Genomic DNA, 25,272 nt, shown 5'->3' with positions numbered 1-25,272 from the left:
CAGTAAGGCTAACTGCACCTTGTCGTGCATCTACAGATGCATCACAAGCGGGTCCAGGGTGGTGATCCTTCCCCTCTATGTGGCATTGGTCAGGCCATAGTTGGAGTACCGCATCCAGTTCTGGGTGTCGCACTTCAAGAGGGATGTGGCTAGCATTGAGAGGGCCCAAAGGAGGGCCACTCACATGGTCAGGGGCAGCAGGCGAGGCCCTGTGAAGAGAGGCTGAAGGGCCAGAATCTATCCAGGCTCCACAAGACAAGGCTGAGAGGGGATCTGGTGGCCATTTAAACACTCACCAGGGAGGACCAGCAGGAATTGGGGGAGTCTCTGTTCCCCCGGGCACCACCAGGGGTTACTACGAATAATGGCCACAAATTGTTAGAGAGAAGGTTCGGGCTAGATATCAGGAGACATTACTTTACAGTTAGGGCTGCCAGGCTCTGGAATGGACTCCCAAGTGAGGTGGTGCTCTCTCCTTCTGTGGGGGTCTTCAGGAGGTGGCTGGACAGATATTTGGTTGGGGTGTTATGACCCTGGCACTTGTTCCTTCCCGGGGCAGGGGGTTGGACCTGATGATCACATTTAGGTCCCTTCTGACCCTAAGCACTATGAAACTATGAAACTATAAGAAATGATATCTTTTATTAGATTAACTAGGAAATTGCATGTGCCTGTTGCAGCATCTCAAAGAAGTTTCAGACACTACAGAAGGCACACCACAAACAAAAAAATGCTTCCTGTGCCAGTGCGGACTTGACATCTGATACCGGGAAATCCCAGTATCAAACGAAACACCCTGGAAAAAAGCGGCACAGGGCGCACTCCTGGAGCCTGCCCAGAGGCAACCAGAGACTGGGTCCTCCAAGGAGATGCTCTAGCACCCAGCCAGAGCATCTCTATGCTTGCCACATGCCAGTGCTGCTCCAGCACACTGCTTTAGTGTGCAAGGTACTGCTTTAGTGTGTTGGAACAGATAGAAGTGGGGCAAGGCTGGCAGCAGTGTCTCAGATGCAGGATCTGTCCCTTGTAAGCAGAGATATGGGGGTGGGTGGACTGTGTGGGGGGTGCTATAGGGGTGGGCAACTGTGGGGTTTCTGGGAAGGGTTGTGGGTATGGGGTTTGTGGGGGGTGTGGAGAGTTTGAGGGAGGCTGCCACACACACACACACACCTCTACCTCCCCATGGAACACAGCCATGCATGCCCAGCTTGATGGTGCACAACTCCTGCATGAAGTGCTGGGATCCCACGTGGTGGCAGAAGCCATCCTGGTCCTGTTTAAAGGCATGCTCCAGTGGGCCAGGCCAGCTCCCTTTTCCACGTATAGCCTCTGAGTCTCAGGTGGCACCACACCTCTCCAGGGCTGTGCCTGTAGCAGGCCATGAGCACCCCAACAGCCTGGCTGGCTGCTGCTGCCAGCAGTAGGGGCTGTGCACCACGGGGAGGTGGAGGGTGAGCATGTGGCGCCACCCCCCATCAAGCCTCCCTGAAAAACCCATAAACCCCACAGACCTACCCACAAATCCCACCCATCCACACCCACAAACCCCACATCCCCTCCACACCCACACCTCACACATATCCACCCATGAACCCCACACATACCACCCCCTAAAAACCTCACCCCAACTCCCCAACACCCATTCCCACATCCCCCACACACCCCACATCCCCGCCCCATCTCAAACCCTGCATGCCCAGCTGCCAGACAAGATGGGACCTGCTGGTGGGAGCTGTGCCTAAAGGGGAAGCTGTCCCCACATCCTGGTTAACAAAGCTGGCAGGGGGACCTTTGATTTTTCTATGATAAAAAGCCCAAAGCAAACACCAAAGCATATAGATATTTATAATTTATTTTATTGTGATGATAGAGGCACTGGTAGGCTTCCAAACTGGTTTAACTGGTTAACATATCAATAAAACATTGCCCAACTGATCAATCTCTATCTCTCTATACACAGATATAGTGACACTTCATTTTAATTGTGAAAGAATACAGATTTGGGGGTATTTTAATTTATGAATCTGGGATTCTTTATCAAAGAATTTGCCATTTTTAAACAGGGAACACCAGGATTCCCACTAGTGAGGCAAGTGGCAGGACCCAGGCAGAGGAGCCTGCCCAGAGCTGGCATTCAGGACCCAGCTGGAGGGCAGATGAGACGGTGGACCTTCTGGCCACTGGGGGCCAGGAGGATATGCTTTGACAGTTCAAAGCAGGCCAGCACAATGAGTATATCTTTCAGGTGATAGCTGCCCAGACAGCAGGGCAGGGGCTGCATGAAAGCCAACTGTGCAGCCATGGCCCACTGGCAGCTAGCCCAGAGGTGCAGGTAGCTCTGCTGCAGTGCCCATACCAGAGTCCAAGTGGCCGTGTGGTCCCTGTCCAGGTTTGACAGGTGTGCAGACATGGGGATGCAGGTCCAAGTGGTTGGATGCTGTCACAGGTGGCATCAGGTTACAGCTAGGGAGCAGCCCCCACTGCCAGACTGCTGTAGTGGGTAGAGGATGCAAAGGCCACTCTAGGTCAGGGCTGCTGCAGCAGTCCAGCTGACACAGGGAGCTAGTGTCCACATATATCAACTGGCTGGGCCTCAGAAGCTCCTGACGGCAAGTAGCCCTGATCTGCTCACCAGGGAAGCTTTTTATACAGCTGGGGCCAGCACCTGTGGCAATGCTGGTAATCCCAGTATTAAAAAAAAAAAAAAAAAAAAAAAAAACTACCAGAAAAAAAGCAAAGCAGGACACTCTGTTGGAGCATGCCCATAGGCAGCCAGAGGCTAGGTCCTCCAAGGAGATACTCTGGCACCCAGCCAGAGCATCCCTATGCCTGCCACATGCACAGTGCACAGACACCCCACCCCCCCCCCCCCACAGGAGCAGCAGCAGCAGTGCTTATCAGAGCTCTCATAACCTATCATTGGCAAAGACCCCTGGCAGCACAGCATCACCTCAGACTGGTGGCTACACTTGGCACCAGCCTGGCTGCTGGCATGTGCCCTCAAGCAAAACCAGGCTGGCTCTTGCTCTCACCTGCAGCTCCTGGCACTGCAAACAGGGGCCGTGCACTATCAGGCCAAGCCAGTTCCTGCCTCCATGGAGCCGGTCCAGCCCAATAGTACACAGCTTCTGTGTGGGGTGCCAGTAGCCATGAGTGATGGTGAGAGCAACGTGGTTCTGTCCAAGGGTGCACGCTACCAGCCAGGCCAGTGCTGTGTGGCATGTGCAGCTGCCAGTCTCAGGTGGCACCGCACGCTGCCAGGGGTCTCTGCCAAGAACGGGTCATAACCGCCCTGATGGACATTGCTGCTGCTGCTGTGGGGGGAGTCTGTGCACTGTGCAGGGGGGCAGGCAGGGGACCCACCCCTCCCAAGCAGTCCCCCCATATCCACAGTCCCCTCCAACCAAAATCCCCCCACCCCACCACCCCCACAGGACGCTGCTGCTGCTGCAGTGGGGGGCAGGGGCTGTACACTGTGCAGGGGGTTAGGCAGGGGACCCACCACTCCCAAGCAGTCTCCCACCTCCACAGTCCCCCTACCCCCACACAGTCCTCCCACAGCCACAAACCCTCCCTCAATTCACCCACAAACCCCACCATCCCAAACTACCCCCACAACCCTCCCACTCACATACCTACCCAGAAACCCCACACCCACAAACCCCCGTACAATCCACCCACAAACCCCACACCCCCCAAACCTCTGCACAAGCCCCATGCCCACAAGCCTCACCCCCACAGACCCTACACTTAGCCACAAACCTCCCCATACCCTTCCCCCCACCCCACAACCCCACATCTCTCCCATAAATCTCATACTCTGTGTGCCCAGCTGCCAGACAGGGTGGGAACTGCTGGCAGGAGCCACAGCTGCAGAGCCAACTGTCACACTGCAGCCCTGTCCTGTGTGCATACTAGTGCTGGGATATGCAGCCCCAGCCTGGGGGGGCTCCTGGCCTCAGGAACCACTTGGGGAGTGTGATGGGCTGGGCAAGGTGTGGTGGAGGTGGCAGCAGGGGTGTGTATGTGTGAGATAGAGTGAGATAGGGGTCAGGGATGGAGAAGCACTCTGGGTAAGTGAGGCCTCCAGAGCCAGGCTTAGAGCCTCTGCTCCCCTAAAGCAGCCTATGCAAAGGAAGGCTGGCCTGGAAGGGAAGGGGCCTGCTCAGCCCAGTCTCTGAGCCCCAGTTGTGGGCTCCCTAGGATGTCATGGGGATTGTTGGGGCCTGGGTACAGGTGCAGAAAGGAGAACAGTAAAGGCTGGCACTTCTGAGCTCCACAAAGCAGCTGGTGGGACAGCCACAGCTGGACTCATGTCCTGGTGCTGGGACAGAGCTGTGGCCAGAAGGGAGCTAGTGAGAGTAGGCAGAGACGGTGGGTCAGGAGTGAGGGGCAAGGGCATGGGTAGGGGCACGGCCCTGGCATCCCAGTGCTACTCAGTGCCCCACATCCTGGTGAGCAAAGGGGGCAGGGGCAGCTCAAGGATATCTTCTTGATGATAGCTGCCCAGAGGGCAGAGCAGAAGCACCAGAAGACATGACAGCAGTGCTGCATGAAGGCCAACTGTGCAGTTATGGCCTATTAGCAACTGGCCCAGAAGTGCAGGCAGCTCTGCTGTGGTGTCCATACCACAGCCCAGGTGGCTGTGCAGTCCCTGTCTGGGTCTGGCTGGCCAGCTCACTATATTCAGTCACATTAATTGCATGTGTAGACATGCTCTCTGAATACATGGAAGTGAGGAGCAAATTTGAAAACAATGAATTTGATCCTAAACATGGCTGTAGCAATTGGCACATAATACCTATGTATTTAAGGCATCCAGAATTTGTGCGTATTATGTTTTTTTCCTTGTTTTTGAAACTGCTGGAGCCTGCCAGACCTGGACATTGTACTCAGCACAGGTTGGGGGCCCTGGCAGCAGGGGTAACCCCTGCTGCACCCCGCTAGTTGCCGTGTGCTCTGCCTGCTGCTGCACCCCTGGGTGATGTCAGCCAGGAGCAAAATAGAAGTTGGGCTGCCAGTGCTTTGTCCCCCTACCCCACCGATCCTGCTCTGATGCAGAGGGATGTAGCAGCTCCCACCTGCTGCCTACCCTGGCCTGGCTGAAAATGAGCTGCTGCTGTCCTGCACCCCACTCCATGCCACCACCAACCCAGTCTGGCTGTTAGGAACTTGTGGCACTGCCACACCATGCAGCCAGCTCCACCCATGCCCTGCCCTGCCCTGCCTCCACATTTCCAGCCGTAATCATCCCCGCCCCACAACTCTCCCCACCCTCCCTCCTCCCCCAACCCCCATGCCCCAAGACTGCAGGGCTTTTCTGCTTGCCAGTAAGTTGTTGGGTGTTTGTTTTTTTTTCAAGCAAGCCCACCAGAAGCACAGAGCCTGCACTTTTTCACAGAACCTGCCTGAATTCACGGTTTCCACAGAAATTGCACAATTGCAATTTCAGTAGATCCCTATTCATAAAAGAAAGGGGGTGTTTTGCATACATGTTGCTTAACCTATTTTTAACATCACAAGGTAGAGAAAGCAAAAAATCCTGCTTTCCGTGTGGGATCGGTAAAATCAACAGCAGCAGAGACTACATGGTGCTGCAATCCCCCCCTGCCTTCTTCTTCTACCATCCTTACTCCTCCTAGGACCTTGCTGCCAAGCTGGATATCATCCACAGAGAGCACAACAGCCTCCAAAGGTGCAGAGACTGAATCTCACTGTATCCTCAGAGCTGCAGCACAGAACACACATGGGAAGAAAGGGGATTTGCGAACCCTAGGACCGGGGCACTGCACAGATCTCATGGGGCATTGGGGGTGTGGTAAACCCGACTGCAGGGGTGAGGTCCAGGTCTAAGCGGGAAACGCCAGGGGCAGGCTGGAACGTGAACCTCTGCAGGAGGCTTGCGAAGAAGAGGAAGAGCTCCATTTTGGCAAGAGTCTCACCTGCACACATCCTCCGGCCTGCAAGGAAACACACAAACACCAGGGCACGCTGAAAGCAGCTGCTTCTTTAACACGAAAGAGAAATGAATGCCACAGGCCAGCTTCTCCTCTCACTTAACTGATGTTAATTCAGAGCATAAACATCTATGTCAGGTATCAAGGGATGAGAGGTGAGACATCAGAGAAATTAAGGTGTTCTCCTACTTTTTCAGAGCTATATGTCCAAGCCGTGCTCTGGAGCCATATCATCATGGAACAGTAGAGCTAGATGGGCCTTCAGGAGGTCATCTTATCCAACCCCCGACCAAACCAGCCCAGTCCAGTACGTATCTAACCCATTCTTAAATACTTACACAGTCTCTGTTCTCCCAGGTGACCCAGCTGTAAATGAGTCCATGGTCATCAGGGATCCTGGTTTTCTCAAATAAAATAAAAAATCCCCAATTTTCAAATTTAAAAAAGTAACCCAAAATCCACATTTTTCCATGATTAAAATAAAACAGTACTATCCACACACACACGTGCGTGTGCGTGTGTGTAGCATTTCATTTTCATGGGAAAATGTGGGGTTTGTGTTACTTTTTTCATTTAAAAAAATGGGGTTTTTTTATCAGAGAAAACCAGGAGCCCTGATGGTCATTTAGCCTGGAGAAGTTAAAGATGATTGGCTATGGGCCTGGCCATATCACTCTGCTGTGGGCCGTTTGCTGCAGAAATAGCTGTTAGGTCAAATGGACTTATCTTTGATCATTGATGTTATTCTTGGATTGAGCAAATTAGTCACATTTTTAAAGTGCATTTGTGAAATCAAGCATCCAACTCTGTGGGTGTGTCTACATGAGATACTTTACTGTGTAGTAGACTAATCTACTGTGCAGGAAAGCATCAGCATCTACACATGTACACCATTTACCATGCAGTAACTTAGTCTGTTGAGCAGTTAGCTACTACCTGTACATACAAGTAGTAAACTAGCTGTGCAATAGATACTACATGGTAGCACATGTTTAGATGCTGACTGGGGGCAAATTTGCTCCTGCCCCTAGGGGACCATAGGGGACAGGGAGCTCCCCCAGTCATGGTGCTGCTCAGCTCCCAGCAACCCCCAGGAGCCAAGCAGCAGTAGGACGGGGTAGCTCTCTGCCCAACTCCCCCTATACTGGCATTGCTCAGCTCCCTGCTCCCCACAGGAGCCAGGAGCAGAGCAGAACCAGGACTGGGGAGCTCTCTGCTTCCCTGCACAGCAAGAGGCCAAGAGCTGTCCCACTTCTAGGGCAGCTTCCAGCCATTCCCTACCCAAATAGGCCCCATGCATATCGAGAGCGGCCACATGCTCTCTGCCAACCCCCAGGCTAGCACCCCAGGGCCTGGAGCTCCCCCAACTGCTGTAGGCAGGGTAGGAGCAGCCCTGTACCAGGCTGCTCCCAATAGGAAGCATGTGTAGACATGCTCCCAGGGAAGGCTTTCTGCTCAGTATTTTACTGCACAGTAAGCTTTTATAGCATTAATAGCACATGTAGATTTGCCCTATATGTCAGAAATTTCCTATCGGAACAATCACAGTATTTAAAAATGAAAAATTTCAACTGAGTTTTATAGAGACCATCAAAAAAAAAAACAAAAAAAAACGTGCATCTATTTCCATATGATGAATCTGCTTTCAAAATCTTTGTAAACCAGATTTTTTTGTTCAGGGCTAGTCAAAACAACATTTTAAACTGCCCTCAGGAAACCAGCAGTGCTAGTCACTGAAAACAGATGCCCTGAAACTCTGAGAAACTCTATCTAACAAGCAAGCTGGCATGATTTGCACTACTTTCACCTGATTTATGGATAGCCTCATAAAGCTTTAAGTTTGGACAGATCTTATCAATAAGAATTGATTTTGTCCCATGCTCTCCTTAAAATAGGACCACACAATACATTGTGCCAGATGGGCACTCCTAGACATATGCCTAATATATACCCAATTCAACAATGTATGCCCAACATATGCCCAATAAAACACAATTTATATATATTCTTGCCATTAGGGACATCATAGTGTTCCATTTAGGATCATGGACAAAGGTCTGCTCAAGTCTAGCAGCCCATTGGACTAGCTGAGCAGAGGATACCAGTTTTCATAGCCAATGGTACATGACTGGGCAATGTGGCAAGGACCACGCTTCTCCACCTCTGACTCCTGAGCCTGAACCACCAGTTCTAAGAACAGCTGGTTTCAGCAGAGGGGCAGCTTATGGCAGGAGTGCAGAGTGAGGTCAACAGAAGGGCAGCCTATGGCAGGAGTGGAGAGTAAAGTCAGCAAAGGGGCAGCCTATGGCAGGAGTGCAGAGTGAGGTCAACAGAGGGGCAGCCTATGGCAGGAGTGCAGAGTGAGGTCAGCAAAGGGGCAGCCTATGGCAGGAGTGCAGAGTGAGTTGCACGTACACATACCTCTCTAGTTATAACAAGACGTATTAACCTCTTCATCACCACACCCCCTTACATTGATGGGGGGATACTGAATCCAACATGGACCTGTCCCAAGCAAGGGACAGTTAGGGAAATGTTAGGCTTTGACATAGCCAGAGCCACTGGATGAGGTTATAATCTCCTGACTCTTAGTCATCTTTCCCTCCCAGCAATAAATAGAAAACAGACAGTACCTGCTGAAAAAGGCATGAAGGCCTCCTTCTTCACAAACTTTCCTTCAGCATCAAGAAAATGCTCAGGATAGAAAGCATCTGGCTTCTCCCACTGAGATTTGTCTTGCAACACAGAGGCCAGCAGGGGGATGATGTAAGTTCCCTGGAAATCAAATTTGTGGAGTTATCCCATAGAGGAATATGGTCATTTGATCACTCCTACGGTAATAGGAGTTAAAAAGTACAGCAATAAATCCCGTCAATACTGCCATAGGACATCTGATCCAGTCTGATTTAACAAGAACTAACTGAGCCAGGACTCCAGAGGGTTTACAGCTAAGAAAAATAAAGACAATAAGAAAAGAGAAGCAAAGCAGTGCTGCTGGCAGCTCACCTTTGGGATAAAGTAGCCCTTTAAAGTTACATCCATTGTAGTCTCATGAGGCAAGTCCATTGGCAGGATGTTAGAAAACCTCTGAATTTCATGAACAACTGCATCTGTGTAGGGCATCTTACTACGATGTTCTATACGTGGAGGGTTTGATCCTAGGACTCTCTCGATCTCCTCCTGGACTTTTTCTGCAAACATTTGTAAATGTTAAAGGAGGAGACCTGAATTCACTGATCCCAAAGAAATGCTGTATGTTTCTGCTATGGAATACATGAAATTACATTGCAACCATACAGACAACTCTCAGAAATTTCTGTACTTCCAAAAATAATGGGGTACTGACCTTATTGTATTTGCTCAGGACTATCACAATTGAATGGAGAGCTTCTGAAGACACATAGATAACCCACTCACTTCATTAAATTGCCAAATAATAATATGCAGCCATTTAACTCAAGCTGAAGAGAGGGACTCTGATGGACTCTCGGTATTCTAGATTATAAAGTTCTGTCAAAATCAGAACGGTTCACAAATTCCTTTTGAGTTTGCTATAATGTTGCTTTAGAAGAAAACTAGAAACCAATTCTAATGAACATCCAATGTCAGCCTTTTCAGAAAAAAAATGTATTTTTTATGTTGAAATGACTGTCCTTTGTGTTCTTATATAGCAAAAATGTTAAATTGAAAGGAATTTTTTGATTAAATTGAAATGAGCAGCTCACATTGTTTTGGAAAAAATCTATTTCATTAACCATTTTGGAGCAAAAATATTCCATTTTGATGAATAATTGTTTGACTTTTTCACATTTACTTTTATATACTTTTATGTATGGTAATGTAATACAGAATTAAAATCAAATTTAAAACTGAAATTGCTTTTAGAGAGATGAAATGTTTTGATCATCTTCTTTATATATATAGATACTATTACTATATATAGATACTATGTACTTCCAGTTCACTTCCAAGTTTGCAGGGGAGCACACTGCCCCCCCCCCCCCACACCCTCTGGCTCGGCAGTTGGCTGTGGGGGGACAATAGGTACCCCCCCCCAGACCTAGGAGGCACCAGTCACTGAGCCAGGCAGTGCCAGGGAGCCCCCCAGCACATTGCCCTGTGGACCCGGCATTGGACCGGAAGTGCTTCTGGTTCACTTCTGGGTTTGCTGCCGAATGCACTGGGGAGCCCCCCACACTTCTGTGGGACATTCCATGTGTCCCAGCATCACGGTGTTCATGAACCATCTGCTACCTAGAGGTATGTAGGAAAAACATTTAAAGCTGTGTGTATGTCCAAATCTCCGAATCCTTCTGAATCTCTCCATATTGATTCGGAGGGTTCCGATTTGATTCGGAGAAATTAAAGGGTCCTCTGATTCAATTTGGATTTAGACATTCAGCCACCGAATCAGGACAAATCTCCGTTGTATTGAATTAGGGACCAAAGCTTCACACAGCCCTAAAAGAAACTGCGGTCATACACAGTTCACTCTCCCTTTTAGCATCCACTCTCTGCCACTGTAATACAGGATACTGGGTAAGATGGACCTATCATCTCACCCAATAAATTGCAGTTCTTTTGTTATCTTATATGTTCTTATAACAACAGCAATACTTATTCTGTTACAGAGCCAAAGTCTGGATCATCCAGTGCATCATTGACCCTTTCCTTCAGCAAGTAAGGGGCACCAGCCCTGAACCCAGGAGAGCTGTGCTGATGTCGGTACACTGAATTCTATAAAGTTGCAAGAGGAAAGCACTTCCATTGACCAGAACCCAACAGCTCCATATTTACATAGGTGTAACTGGGCGTGTCTACACGTGTATTAATGTGCCATGGTTCCTGTGCATTAAGTTTAGTACCTGTAATAACAGGTATTAACTAAAGGTGCAGAACCACAGCTTTTGCCGTGATGTGCTAATGCGCAGTAGAATTAATCTATTGTGCATTTAGTGTCTCATGTAGACACACCCACTGAGATCCAAATCTGGCTGCAGGAAAATAAAAACCCTAACTCATTTACAACATGAGCCATAGAGGACATGGAGTTGTTGATGGCTCTCTACTGAAGGGCCTCACTATCTTTCCTCAAGCTACTAGCACCTTGGTTTGGGGGTTCCCCAATTCAATATGCAGTGTGCTGAGCACCATTGTTGTTCTCCTAAAAGCACTTACGCTGAATTTCGGGGTACTTCATCATTAGCAGAAAGCCCCAGCGCAGCGTGGTGGAAGTGGTCTCCAAGCCAGCAGTAAACAAGTTGGTTATGAGGGCTTTCAGATTGCCATCTTGGAAATAACTATTTGTGTCATTTTCTTCCTGGAGGGAAAAAATAAGACTCAAAGGTCTCCATTAGAAACAGAACCCATGAGGGAGACAGAAAGAACGGGAGTACAGTTGTACTGAGTCCCCAACCCCGGGGGGTACCCACAAATTATGAGAATTTTCTTTCTTAATAGAAAAAAATAATAGTGTAATAATAATTGCAATTTACCTGTGTGTAAATAAATCAGAAGCATGAACTCTAGAAATTTACTTCTAGAGCTCATTATTATTTTGGAAATATGTTATTATCATATTAGTATTAATAATATATTATATATTATTAATAATATAATAGTATGGGCATTATGTATTATTAATAATATATACTAATAATGTATGAATATTTTATTATTATATTATTATTATTTTGAAAATATACGCTTCAATGCTGAACAAGAAGGAAAGATTTGTTGAGCCTCCCTGCCTTCCTGACACCCGACGCCGCCAGGGATGAGAACAGCCTTATCTGCACATCAAAGACCAACTCACACAAAAGACTCTCACAGACCCAAGGGAACAGACTTCCAGCCTCAAAGTTCCCCTGTGCAAAATTAAGTTTATTTTCTAAGTAAGAGGATTATTACTATCTTGGATTTGTCCAGCCTAAAGAAAGGTGTGTGCGCCCAAAACCTTGCAGAAAAAGGTTGGTTTTTTTTGCAATTTCTTAGTCGATCTAGTATAAGGTATCATCTCTGAACCAAGAGCTCTAGAGTTTTGCATTCCAAGAAATTTATTTCAACACTTACGAATTGAGCTTAGAATTCAAATACAGAATTTCTCCATTTCCTGTTTCCAAAAGGGGAGGCGGGATGCTCCCCCACCAGCAGGAAGTAGTGACACCCAAAATCTCTCTCACCAGCCATGACTGGGAAGCTGTAACTTAACAAGCTTGCATCTCAAGTAAAATTAAGGAAGTTATTCTCCCGCTCTACTCAGCATTGGTGAGGCCGCAGCTGGAGTACTGCATCCAGTTCCGGACACTGCACTTCAAGAAGGATGAGGAGATGCTTGAGAGAGTCTAGAAAAGAGCCACTCATATGATTAAAGGCCTGAAGAGCAAGCCATGCAAAGAAAGGCTGACACATATGGGACTGTTCAGCCTGCAAAAGAAAAGACTTTGGGGGAATTGGGTAGCAGCTTACAAATATATCAGGGGAGAGCATCAGGGGCTAGGCAAACAACTATTCACCAAAGCACCCCAGGGGAAAACCAGGAGCAATGGTTATAAACTCCTAGAAGAAGGTTTCAGACTGGATATAAGGAAAAACGTCATGGTTCGAGTGACCACTCTGGAATAGCCCCCCAGCGGGGGTGGTGCAGGCGCCTACCCTGGAGATCTTCGAAAGGAGACTGGACACACACCTTGCTGGGGTTATTTGACCCCGGCAGTCTTCCTTGCCCAGAGCAGGGGAGCTGGACCTGATAATCTCCCGAGGTTCCTTCCAGCCCTAAACGTCTATGAATCTTTGTGAATGTATAATAATCATCGCCCAGTGTCGGCAAATCCCATTGCCACCAGAACGTGGCAACAATGAATTTGGCAATACCTACCCCACAGCTTCTTTGGAGCCAAACCCTTAAGCCAGCAGTTACCCCTGACTTCTGTCCCCTCCCTATTTGCCACACTGATCGCCTTCCCCTACCTGGCTTCCCTTTCCCCAAGCACCACTCTGATTTCTGCCCTCCCTTGAGCGTTGCTTTGATTCCCTTACTGTCCCTGAGTGCTCCCTTGACTCCCACTGCTAGCACCTCCACCCCCCCTTTAACTTGGCACGCAGGGATCATGTGCCAGCCACATCAGCTTCCTGTACTACTAGTGGCACTTGTGGCACAGGTTAGTCACCACTGGTCTATATAATAAAAAGTGTGAAAAAAGTCTTTAATCCAAGAAGGCTTTGATCAGATGCCCTGAGAAATGCACACATTTTTTCTGTGCCAGGTTTAGTCTACAAAGGTCTGAGCTCTTGACCCCATCCAGTCATGAATATATGTAAGGGCTTAGATTGAAGCACTAGATTACTGGGCATTTTTACACATGCTCCGATGCATTCCAATTAAAACACATCAGAGCAGACTCAGTTAATCGAGTTCTAATCAGAATACTCCAGGGTGCTGCAGCATCTCGTGTATTCAGGGTCCCCGCCTTTCAAAATGGTGGTGGGGGCACTTTAACTAGCGCTCATCAAACAAGCTTTAGTTAAAGTGCCCCCACCACCATTTTGAAATGTGAGATGCTGAATGCACAGGACACTGTGGGTGTTTTAATTAGATCAGCTCTCAGCTCAAAGTCCAATGGGTAACAAGGCCCTGAGTCCTGCAAGAGGCTGAACTCTTAAACCTTGATACAATAAAAAACATATAAGACATGGAAAGTCCCATTGACACTGAGCTGTTTTTTAATGGTTCTTGCCATCAGTGTCATCCCATTGACACCTATACACATGCCCGGTAGAGGGGCGGCACTTTAAATAGAGCAGCTCTCAAGAGCTGCTCCATGTCAATGAGCAGCTAAAAAATAGCTCAGTGTCAATGGGACTTCCCATGTCTTACATGTTGGAGCAGCCCTTTAAATGTGCTCCCGAGTAAACTTACTGTGCAATATTTTTAGTGTGCAGTAAACCTACTTCAAATTCATTGCACATGTAGACGTTCCCTCCTTGGTTAAAAAAGGGCTAACAGCAGCAAGCTACTTGTGAAGTTTGGCTACTTTGATAGGTACATGCTTTGCCTAAACTTTTACGATCAGGTCTGAAAAGGAAACACGCAAGGCAGAAGAAACTGCAACGACATTACCTCCTGCTGTCTTATGAGGAAAGCATCAATAAGACTGCGCTGGTCATTTCTGTCCAGTTTTCTGAGATGTTCTATAAAGGTAACTTGTGAAAACGCATGTAGTTCATCTCTGTTTTGAAGAACAACCTTGTGGCCCTTCAGGAGAAATCCAAGGGCTGGGAATAGATTATAAATCTAAAAATAAAGGAAGTTAGAGAAAACAAACATAAATGCTGAGAATACTTCATGAGCAGGTAACTTTTATAGGCCAAAGCACTCCACCAAAGGAAATGAATGTTTTTATGCCTCATTTGCTGACCAGCTAACTGAGGCACGGTAAGCTCACATCTTGAGAGCTTGGGGTGTAATCATCAGCCAAGCCCTCACTCCTCATTATCTGAGCCTTCTTAGAGTGGCCCTAGATGCTTGCACAAGAACAGGGAGCCTGAGAGTGATCAGAAACATATATTCAGAGTGGTGCTGAAACAGCTATGTCCCCCCAGTTCCAGGATTTGAGATCTGCTGAGTAAGAGCAAGTCATTTGGATATGCATCTCAACGCCCCACCCTGACTTGGCACAGAAGCTGTGTGGACAGGGCCACTCCCTCCATGTGCTGACTTGAGCTAGCCAAATCTTAAAGTGTCAAGTTTAAAACAAAATCCTTTATCTCAATTCACTTTCCAGCATGCTTTATGAGGAGCAGCTGCAGGAATTCTCCTTGAAGCTCAGTGAGACCAATATGCCTTAGAACTGGGAATGCTGTTGGAAAGATACAGCCACTGGGAGAGAGCTATATGACTATGATTAATTGACCAAATAACATCAACTGACTAATCAATTGGCCACATATTATTTAACTGCAGTCAAAACTGTCAAAAATGCCATGAAATCAAGAATGGCCTTGTGTAAGTAATGACCTACCATTTTTTATTGCATAATAGTGTTAGCTGTTAGCAAGCACAGGCATGAGAGCTCTGTGCTCCTCGGTCCTGCAGGAATCAGGACACACACTTCACTTAGAAGCAGACACCCACCCACTTGGCTCCCCTCTCCTGAACGCATCCAGCCTTCTTCCGCTCACCCGCATTAAGCCACAAGAGGTTGAAGAAGTTACTCTCTGCTAAGGGAAGAACCAGACCCAGCAGCATAGAAAAGCTTCTCCCCTGACCATCTGCTGTGACTGCAAGCATCTCCAAATACAAACAGCAAAATGAAAAAGAGAATTGTTCAGTTTAGAATATCATTCACATTTATACCCACCTAGCACCAGCAAGACTAGTGACAGAAGTGACACATAAACCAGTTTAAGTCATCAGAAACTGATTTAAACCTGTAACAGAACAGAAGTTCTGTGCACATAAACCAGTTCCAAAATGGCGAAAACTTGTTCAAGAGAAACCTGGTTGAATGTAGTATCAGACTTAACAGATTTGGGTCAAACCAATTTGTGAAACTTCCATCCCTGACCCCTTCCTGGTCCAAGTTAAATCACAATCCCCCAGCATCCCAGCACACTCTCCAGCCCTGGGCTGGGCTAAGCTGTCTGCTCCAGCAAAGAAGGGTTGGCAGGGGAGGCAAGCACTGCCCCCCTCTCCCTACAGGCAAACCCCAGCTAGGGTCTGGGGCCTGGGAGGTGGGGTTAAAACCCTCTTCTCACAGCTAAACCCTCCTTCCCCTGAGTACAGAGCTGGCTTGCCTGCTAAACTTACTGAAGCTTAGTGCTGGCTGCAACTGTAGACTACAAATCCCACAGGCACCTGGAAACAGGAAGAGGAAGTGATGAGCAACCCTGCAGAGTCCTGCTGCTGTGAGTCTGGAGAGCAAATCCCAGAGCCCTTGGGGGCAGCAGGAAAAGGAAGCGAACACAGCCCATGCTGGCTACTTGCCAGAAAGCTGTGCTCAGTGTTGCCAAGTCTCACAAGAAAAAAAAGCCGCACTGCCTTTAAAAACAAGCCCAATTCCACTTATAATAAGTGAGCTTGGCAACACTGGCCATGCTGTAGCCCCCCGCCAGCTTCTGACTTGAGCCACTGCAGGCACGTGACTGCATTCCCTGATTCAAAAGTAAATGTCTGTCCAGTTGTTTCTCATTTTAATCTCTGCAGCTTAAACTAAACTGCAAAGACTGAATCAATTCAGCCTTGGGCTTTTTGACTGTCTGTACTTAGCCTAATAGTTATAAAAATGCATTACAACTTTGTGAGTTTAATGCCATCAGTAATAACAGCTAACTAACCTGGGGGGGTTTTGTAATAAGCATAAGTATCTAACTACTGCAGATTAAAGTCTCTCTATTAGGAGGGGAGTAGGAAGATGTTTTGTATACAAGATGGGGATTGGGAAGCTCCATTGCAGTGCACTAGAGGGTTTGCACTCTGAGGTTAAATTGTCAGAGAAGTGAAAGTGAGGGGGGATGGGGTGCAGTTTAAAGTTTTAGGTTGTGAACTGGGGAGTCTCATGTTGTTTCTTATCCTATGAGCTATTTTCAGGTATTGTGCACTGTACTGAGCCTTTCTGGAGAGACCTGAACATTATCATCATTAGTATTCATGATAATAATACTGATGATAATGATAGATAGTGTATGTTATACTATATACACACACACACACGCACACGCACACGCACACTGTTGTTGGTGTTCATGTGCTTGTCATTACTACCACTCTGGCTGTGACTACATGATTTGATGCAGGGGCCGTGGAACAATTTGGGAGATACAGCCTGCTACACGACAGGAACTGCAGCGCTCAGTTTTGGAAAGCAAGAAGTTCTGAGCTGGACCCGTGTATTATCCTCCAGTTTGTTGGACTGTTTCTGATTAATAGGAAAGATTAACATTCTGCAGCGGCCATACAACAGGATGCATTCATTTGAACAGTGATTTTAAAATATTCAAATTTACCATAACTGATGGACTTCCACAAACCCGCACATTTTCATTGATCAAATGTAGGAGTTTAACGAATTGGGGATCTTCATAGCCAAATCTCTCTCCAAGTACTATGGATACGATGATATTACCCACTGCTCCATTCATTATCATAATGGGGTCAAAGGGCTTTCCTAAAAATGTTCAAATCAAAGAAGAGATTATGGAAATAGGATGGTTAATAGGTGGCTATTATTATTCCTCCTCGTATGACTGTAGCACATAATGTTCCCAGGTAAGATCAAGACACCATTGTGCTTGGCACTGTGCACACTCGTAATAAGAGATACCCCTGCTCCACAGAGCTTGCAATCAAAACAGACGAGACATGTATACAAGGAAAACAGGGATCAAGAGAGATTAACAGTGACATTCTACTCTCTCCAGGTCATCTAAGTGCCTATGTTTTTCTACAGAGCATTTTTGGCACTTACATTCCCAGAGGAATTCTACGCTCAGCTTTGCAGTCAGGCAGACTAAGCAAGTGTGGTTGTTGCCCTAGCCTAGCACATACATACATGTCTTGTGGACATAAGGGATTTTAGACGCCCAACATTGGAATTGGTCAAAATCCATGACTGCCAGGCTTAAGCTGAGGACAGAAGAAGCATGTGTGTGTATCTTTTGCTCTCATAGTTCACTGGCCTTGGAAGCTGGAACCACAAGCATCTCCAGGAGTTGAAGCATACCTTCTCCAAAGCTCTGCTATCAAGGGGTTACACTGTTTTACAGTTTATTAACCAGTCAGGGGTACATAACCATTGGCCTTTGATCAGTGGTATGTGACCATTGCAACCAGTGTGACAGTATAAACAGAAGGAATTCCAAACCAATTGCTTTTTTTAGACAGCACAAGAGAGAAAATAAGAAAAAAAAAAATAAGAAGAACCCTGCATGCCATACCCTGCCCCAATTCCTTATCAGCCTTGAACAGTCTTTGGGGGCATTTTTACACCTGCTCCTGATGCATCCCAGGGCACTTTTAATTAGCAAGCCATGCTAATTAAAAGCACCCACGCATCACATGTACCAGCAGCATAGCACGCCTCCGCACTGAGAAAATGGCTGCATTGCACTTTGAACTAAAGCACACCAAATGTGTGTTAGTTCAAAGTGTGCCTTCACCATTTTCTCAACACTGAGGTGTGCCGCACCATGGATACACATAATGCATGAGGCTGCCAGAGTCTATCAATTTACGTGCTCCAGCAGACTCAATTAATTGAGTCTGGTCTAACGTGCTGGACATCACAGCAGCCTTGCTGCATGTGTGTAAGTGCCCTGGGATTTCAACAGTGTCCTTTTAAGGTCCTGGACGTCATGTCTCCACCTCTGTCTTCTCTTTGAATTCTGAGCTACAAGACAGTTGCTCAGACTACGACTGGACCCTTTATCACTTCCAGTCCACTCTGCTATGTGACTTTCCAGGTCAGTCTCAGTCTGGCCCCAGGTAAGACAAGGCCTCTCAACAGATGGTCAGTTTATTTGTTACCTCCAGCTGGAGGCTAGACTTGAAAAAACGGTTTTTCCCTCTGTTACATTCATCCTGTTATTTTGCTAGGGAAACACTTGGTTCTTTCTGAACGATCCTTAATGTCTGTCCCATTCAGAGCAGGTCATTTAGGCATCACTATCCCTATACTTAAACTATGAAGCATGGGGAAAGTGCTCAGCAAAAACCAGCCATAAGGGCCTACACATACGGAGATCATACAATCAAACAGAACCCAGAAACTGGACATAGAGAGGTACTCCAAGCCATCACATCTGCAGAGCCATCTCTGATCAGATAGCAACTGCTTACTGCAATGCACAGAAATAGTAAGAACTAATACTGCATTATGCTAAGGAAACCTGTAAATCTAAAATATATTCCCCATTTGAAGAGATCTTGCAGCCAGGGGACTTTGGAGGTTTGTGGTAAAATACAGAGCAAAAAGTGTTTATTATATTGCCTTCTGCTCCTAAATTTCCTTCCCACTTCAATTCCTGATGGCCCTCAACTGGTCAAGGTTTATCACTAATGAAAGAGCTGCGCCCAAAAGGGACATATCTTTTCTACTAGTGTCACACTCTGGCCCAGGGTTTTGAGTTTATTGATCATGGTTAGAAGAATACAGGGTCTTATGTTTAAGTCCCTAAAATTGGGGAGGAGCAGGGGCAGTGTTTTGGGGCTTTCAAGGTTCCATGGTTGGCTGCCCCCAAGAGAAAAATGTGGCATCCATGTGCTGTAAAACTCTCTTTTTCATAAAATAGCTTTCATTTCTTCTTCTAACAGTTGCAAAAAAATCTCAGTGAGATTAGTGGTATTTACTAAAAGGGGGAAGTTGGATGAAACAAAAGCAGCTCTTAACCAGCACAAGCCAAAATTTTACAGGTTTTCTGAAGCTAAGCTCCAACCCACCTTTCTGAGATTCAAACTTTTCTATCAGATATCCACACTCTTCAACAATGTAATCCTCAGTAACTCTCCTGCCCATTCCTAAGTCCCGTAAGGTTGAGAGGGCAAATCTTCGCATCACCTTCCAGTTTTGGCCATGTGAAAAAATAATACCTGAAGTGAAGAGAAGATTTCAAGTCAGAAGAGTAATCCAAAGCAATGCTTTCTTAGAAATACAAAAGACATCACTCTTCCATCCACAGTATTTGTTTAGCTTAGGGCTAGATGGTAAAGCAACACCCCCAATCCACAAAACACTTAAAGGTTTGCAAGTCTGTTTTTGTTTCAATGAAGGAAACAAACCCTCAGGAAGAGCACGTTGTAGAGCAGGGGTGGGCAAAATACAGCCTGCGGGCCAGATTTAGATCATAAGGCCATCTGGCCCACAGGGCCTCTCCCAAAGCCAAAAAACAATTAGCACTGGCCCTGGCCTTCGGCTGCCCCTCTGAAAGCTGGCACCTCTGCACAGGAGGCGCCTGTGCCAGTGCCCCTGCAGCAGCATCTCCAACTGCTTCCTGAGCAAGAAATCCACACCCCAGCCTGGCTTGACCCACCCCCAGCCCCAAGGGAGGGGTGCTAGAGACAAGAAGCATCTGCCTGGTGACCCTGTTGCTGTATCTCAGCTCCACTGGGTAACGGCTCCACTAGACCAGGGATTCCTAGCGGGGGAAGCGGGCCTGGGAGTGTAGGAAGTCATTCAATATTGGGTCTGGCAGGGCTGGCCCCACACATAGGTGCTGCTATGTGGGGTTAGGGACTCCTGTGGGAATGCATGAGCCACATGCTACGGGGCCAAGTGGGGCTGCACGCTGCTGCCACATGGGACTGGGGACTCCATTGGGAGCATGGGAGCTGTGCGCTATGGGGCTCGTCAGGGCTGGCTCCACATGCTGCCACCACATGGGGCCAGAGACTTGAGCTGGGAGCTACACGCTATGGGGCCTATGAGGCTGGGCCCAGCTGGCACCACATGTTGCTGCCATATGTGGCTCTGGGACCCCCACTCATCCCCACCACCCCACATACACCCCACCCCCACACACACCCACACCATCACACACATTCCCATGCGCACACACCCACACCATCACACACATTCCCATGCGATTCCCAGCACGGGTTTGTGGCAGGCAGATCGTGCCTGACCAATCTAGTCTCTTTTTATGACCAGGTTACAAAACGCCTGGACACAGGAGGAGGGGTGGATGTCGTATACTTAGACTTCAGGAAGGCCTTCGATACGGTATCTCACCCCATACTGGTGAGCAAGTTAAGAGGCTGTGACTTGGATGACTACACAGTCCGGTGGGTGGCGAATTGGCTGGAGGGTCGCACCCAGAGAGTCGTGGTGGATGGGTCGGTTTCGACCTGGAAGGGTGTGGGCAGTGGGGTCCCGCAGGGCTCGGTCCTTGGACCAATACTCTTTAATGTCTTCATCAGTGACTTGGACGAAGGAGTCAAATGTACTCTGTCCAAGTTTGCAGATGACACAAAGCTATGGGGAGAAGTGGACACGCCGGAGGGCAGGGAACAGCTGCAGGCAGACCTGGACAGGTTGGACAAGTGGGCAGAAAACAACAGAATGCAGTTCAACAAGGAGAAATGCAAAGTGCTGCACCTAGGGAGGAAAAATGTCCAGCACACCTACAGCCTAGGAAATGACCTGCTGGGTGGCATGGAAGTGGAAAGGGATCTTGGAGTCCTAGTGGACTCCAAGATGAACATGAGTCGGCAGTGTGACAAAGCCATCAAAAAAGCCAATGGCACTTTATCGTGCATCCGCAGATGCATGACGAATAGGTCCAAGGAGGTGATACTTCCCCTCTATCGGGTGCTGGTCAGACCGCAGTTGGAGTACTGCGTGCAATTCTGGGCACCGCACTTCAAGAAGGATGCGGATAACCTGGAGAGGGTCCAGAGAAGCGCCACTCGTATGGTTAAGGGCCTGCAGACCAAGCCCTACGAGGAGAGACTAGAGAAACTGGACCTTTTCAGCCTCCTCAAGAGAAGGTTGAGAGGCGACCTTGTGGCTGCCTATAAGTTCATCACGGGGGCACAGAAGGTAATTCGTGAGTATTTATTCACCAAGGCACCCCCGTGGGTTACAAGAAATAATGGCCACAAGCTAGCAGAGAGCAGATTTAGATTGGACATTAGGAAGAACTTCTTCACAGTTCGAGTGGCCAAGGTCTGGAACGGGCTCCCAAGGGAGGTGGTGCTCTCCCCTACCCTGGCGGTCTTCAAGAGGAGGTTAGATGAGTATCTAGCTGGGGTCATCTAGACCCAGCACTCTTTCCTGCCTATGCAGGGGTCGGACTCGATGATCTATTGAGGTCCCTTCCGACCCTAACATCTATGAATCTATGCACCACACCCCCCACCACACTCATACACGTACTCCCACACACTCCCACACCCCCCACCATACCCACACCCCACACATACCTTCCACATCCCACCACACACACATCCCTACTCCCCAACCCCACACATCCCACCCCCCCAACCCTGCACGCACCTTCATTTTGAGCTATTGTGCAATCTCCTCTATATACTCTATACAAACACACATACTTCAGGACAAACATATTTTTTAAATAAAATTTAAATATATTATAGCAGATATTTGACATTTAGTATACAATTCTTTTTTTTTCTTTCATTTCCAAGATGGCAACCACCCCTCTCAAAAGGATTACTTCTGGGTCAAAGGGAGGGACCTCCGATAACAAAGGTCAGGGGTTAGGGGGTGAGTTTTCTGGTCCCAAGATGGTGACCAAGTGGTGAGGCACCTGTCAAGGGTCAAGGCTACCCCTGCAGGACTGGACAGCTCACGAAAACTGGTTAAGCAGCCCTCCAGCTGAAATGATTGCACACCCTTGTTTTAGAGAGACAAGCAAAGCATAGCCCAAGAGCAATCCAATTGCACCTTTCTGCTGGGACATGGAGCACACTGATTCCAGCCATTATTCAGAAGATAGGTAAAGATGGGCCATCCACACTCCCTAAGAGGTCTCCAACCACCTGAGTAGACTTGGCCTGCTTCCTCGACTAAATTTGGTCTATGAAGAAGAAATCTAAGTCACCTTTTCCTTTGGAAAAATCTTCAAATACTGGGATTTTAGGTCTCTCTGCAAATGCATCTGCCTGGTTCACCAGAGCTTCCTTCACTGTCTCGTAACCTGAGAGCACCACCATCTTCTTGATTCCCATATGAATGTTGACAACTGGCCCATAAGTTTTTGACAGCTTAATTGGGAAGAAAAGAAAAGCATTTAAAGCAGTGGGCCAGATCCATCCATTGGAGTCAGTGGAGCTGTATCAGAGATGGAGTAGGTCCACTTTGCTTGAAAAAGTTGAAATGCAGAAGGGAAACTATATTTTTTTGCATTTAACACACATCTTCCCCCAAAATCAGCCCCTCTCCCCACCCGTCTGCCACAGCCACTTGTATTAAGCAGGGACGCTGATTTTCTGCCTGAGATAGAAGCACCCTACTTTGATTTCTGCTCCACAGTGCAGCAGCTGTGGTATTACAATTCAGGAAGTTGAGAGGGTCACTTGACTTAAAAAGAAGAGATGATCATTAACAGCTGTGGAGTGAAGAACAGTGAGTCGCTCCACAGCTGTTAATGATCATCTCTTCTTTTTAATGATCTTGATGTTCCACTAATCAAGACAACTTTTCTTAGGGAAATTTTGCTTTCTGACAGATGCTCCTGGTCTCTCTCCTTCAATTTCACAGCCCTAAACACTCTTCATCTCTTTTCAGAATCATAAATCCATCCATAGACACCAGTCTTTACCAGAAGCCAGGGTTTCACCTTTAGTTAAGCAGGAGAGGGTGAGTCAGCTGAAGATTAAGCTTTGACCCTGCTTTGACCCTGTACCCAGGTGTGGTCTATGTGATAATATACAATAATTCACACACCTACCAAAAGAACTGGCAATCCATTACCACTCTGCCTCCTTTGGACCAGTTTGTGGGAATGGAGTTCATGTTTGTGAGCACCTTTAAATATTCTCACTTAAAGTTATTTCTATTTAGTTGGCTGGATAATTAGAGATCAAAGGACAATTTGCACTTTGAAATCACTGTGGGTGGAGCCACGTGCCAATGCAAACTTGGATTCACACAAATGGAATTTAAATGAAGACCACCTGAAAATCAGACATGGATGTTAGATACTAGCAAATATTAATATGATGAGCTATCGCTTTCAGAATCGCTAGAAGCTCATGAAGGGGATCAGATGTGCAATCAGCTCTGGAGTAGTGTTGACAGTGATGGAAGTAAGGACTGTAAGAATAAAAAATATAGAGAAAAAAAATGCATGTCATTTTTTGCTGGGGGGAAAGAACAAGGAAAACATGGAAGTCACAAGAAGCGCCTGGAGCAAAAGGAGTTAGAAAGTCCAGTTCTCAAGTTGTGTGCAAGGCAACAGTGTGTCGTGACAGGAACCCCATGAGATGGATGCAATTGGTATGAACTGGTGGAGATGAAAGGTATGGAGGAATGCTTTGAATAAGTTCATTAAGGTGCATAGTACTAAAAGTGATTTGGTCACATAAGGGGCAATGTTGCATCCTTAGCTTAGGATCAGTAATATAATTGAATTATAGGCATGATCAGCAATATGACTCGTTATAGAAATGTAAGAATAAAGAGAATGATGATTCTTTGGAGAAAAGAAAAGGGAAAAGTTAAGACAGGAAAGATGAGGTAGGAGCAGCTATAGGAAAGTCAGTGTGTGGAGAAGCTAAGAGGGGCTCAACTGCCAGGAGTTGGCAATAGCACAGCTGGTGACCTAGTGTGTGCCAAGGAGTAACAATGAAGTAACGACTCAGGACCATGCGCGTTTCCCAGACATGGGCAGAGATACCATGTGCTGGCAGAAATTGTAAGGACAGCTCATAAAAGGACCACAGTTGGGAGCAGTGGCTGCAGGAAAAATGGTGCCACCACTAGCAAGGGGAGGAGAAGCCAAGGAAGGAGAGTCATTAGGAACTTGAAATAGAGTCACTGTCACATTGGGTCCCTAAACCCACAGATGGAGCCATATCCCAGGTAGCCCCAAAAGCTGCACAAAATCCCCTTGACCTTAGCAACTAAACAGTTTGGGAGAAGAGAGAAGACTTACCTCAAGGAGAGTCCGGTAGGGTCTCTTCAGGTCTATAATGTGCAGGTTTCCAATGATGGGTAAGGGCCTTGGTCCTGGAGGGATGTCCTTGCTGCTACTGCTGCTGCTCCAGAACCTCCCAATTTTCATGATAAACAGAAGAGTCATGACCAATGCCAGGCATACCCCAGTGGGATCAGTCCAATCCATTTCTCTTTAACAAACAGTTGGCTAGAGAGGTTAAAATCCAAAACTAAAAAGAGAGAGAGAGAGAGAGAGTGTGTGTGTAAATGGCCTTTGCTGGAAAACCGAATGCAGAAACTCACTAACCACTACATAAACACTGTATGTAATAAAGGACTCAAACTCTCCTGTGCCTGCAAAATCATTTAATCCACGCCCCCCTCACCGACCAATCCACATTCAGAAGGGAACAGGCACCACTGTGTAATACAAACAGTGTTCCTGCTCCCCGTTTCAAACAACCAGCATAACAAGTCAGCAGACAAATCTGTAAATGTTTCACTTGGATGAATGTTCAGCCCCCTGCCTTGGCAGGAGGCTTGTCCAGTCAGCAGTTTGTATGAGAGAAGTCAGATACCAAAAATTCAGCAAACAATTGGTTATATTTCCTAACTAGACCCTGAAGCTGGCATGCCAGACTCGTCCACGACAGGAGGAATGTGCTATGTGCTTAAAAATACTCAGCATTGCAATAATTCTT

At 47.2% G+C, this 25,272-nt stretch overlaps 1 protein-coding gene across 1 annotated transcript; it reads right to left on the bottom strand.

Annotated features, from left to right (window-relative positions):
• Window positions 1-1,838: 1,838 nt before the first annotated feature.
• On the bottom strand, window positions 1,839-24,933 carry LOC132243175 (cytochrome P450 2K6-like). The gene is made up of 9 exons (XM_059720232.1): window positions 24,570-24,933; window positions 22,515-22,677; window positions 19,393-19,542; window positions 16,962-17,122; window positions 14,077-14,250; window positions 11,136-11,277; window positions 8,964-9,148; window positions 8,591-8,732; window positions 1,839-5,960 (listed from the first exon to the last, which is right to left on the bottom strand). The coding sequence occupies exons 1-9, from the start codon at window positions 24,756-24,758 to the stop codon at window positions 5,773-5,775; spliced, it is 1,494 nt and encodes a 497-aa protein (XP_059576215.1). The 5' UTR covers window positions 24,759-24,933; the 3' UTR covers window positions 1,839-5,772.
• Window positions 24,934-25,272: the final 339 nt, after the last annotated feature.

The sequence above is a fragment of the Alligator mississippiensis genome, unplaced genomic scaffold (genome assembly GCF_030867095.1).
Source record: "Alligator mississippiensis isolate rAllMis1 unplaced genomic scaffold, rAllMis1 scaffold_27, whole genome shotgun sequence".
NCBI classification, from domain to species: Eukaryota; Metazoa; Chordata; order Crocodylia; family Alligatoridae; genus Alligator; species Alligator mississippiensis.
Note: the sequence above shows the minus strand (reverse complement) of the source record. Positions and strands in the feature narration are given on the sequence as shown.

Excerpts from the sequence above, each read along its gene's own strand:
- LOC132243175 (XM_059720232.1), bottom strand. The coding sequence starts at position 24,758 with ATGGATTGGACTGATCCCACTGGGGTATGCCTGGCATTGGTCATGACT. Across the intron at positions 22,678-24,569 it reads CCTACCGGACTCTCCTTGAG|CTGTCAAAAACTTATGGGCC; the intron begins GTAAGTCTTCTC and ends TTCCCAATTAAG. Across the intron at positions 14,251-16,961 it reads GTGGAAGTCCATCAGTTATG|ATTTATAATCTATTCCCAGC; the intron begins GTAAATTTGAAT and ends CTTTATTTTTAG.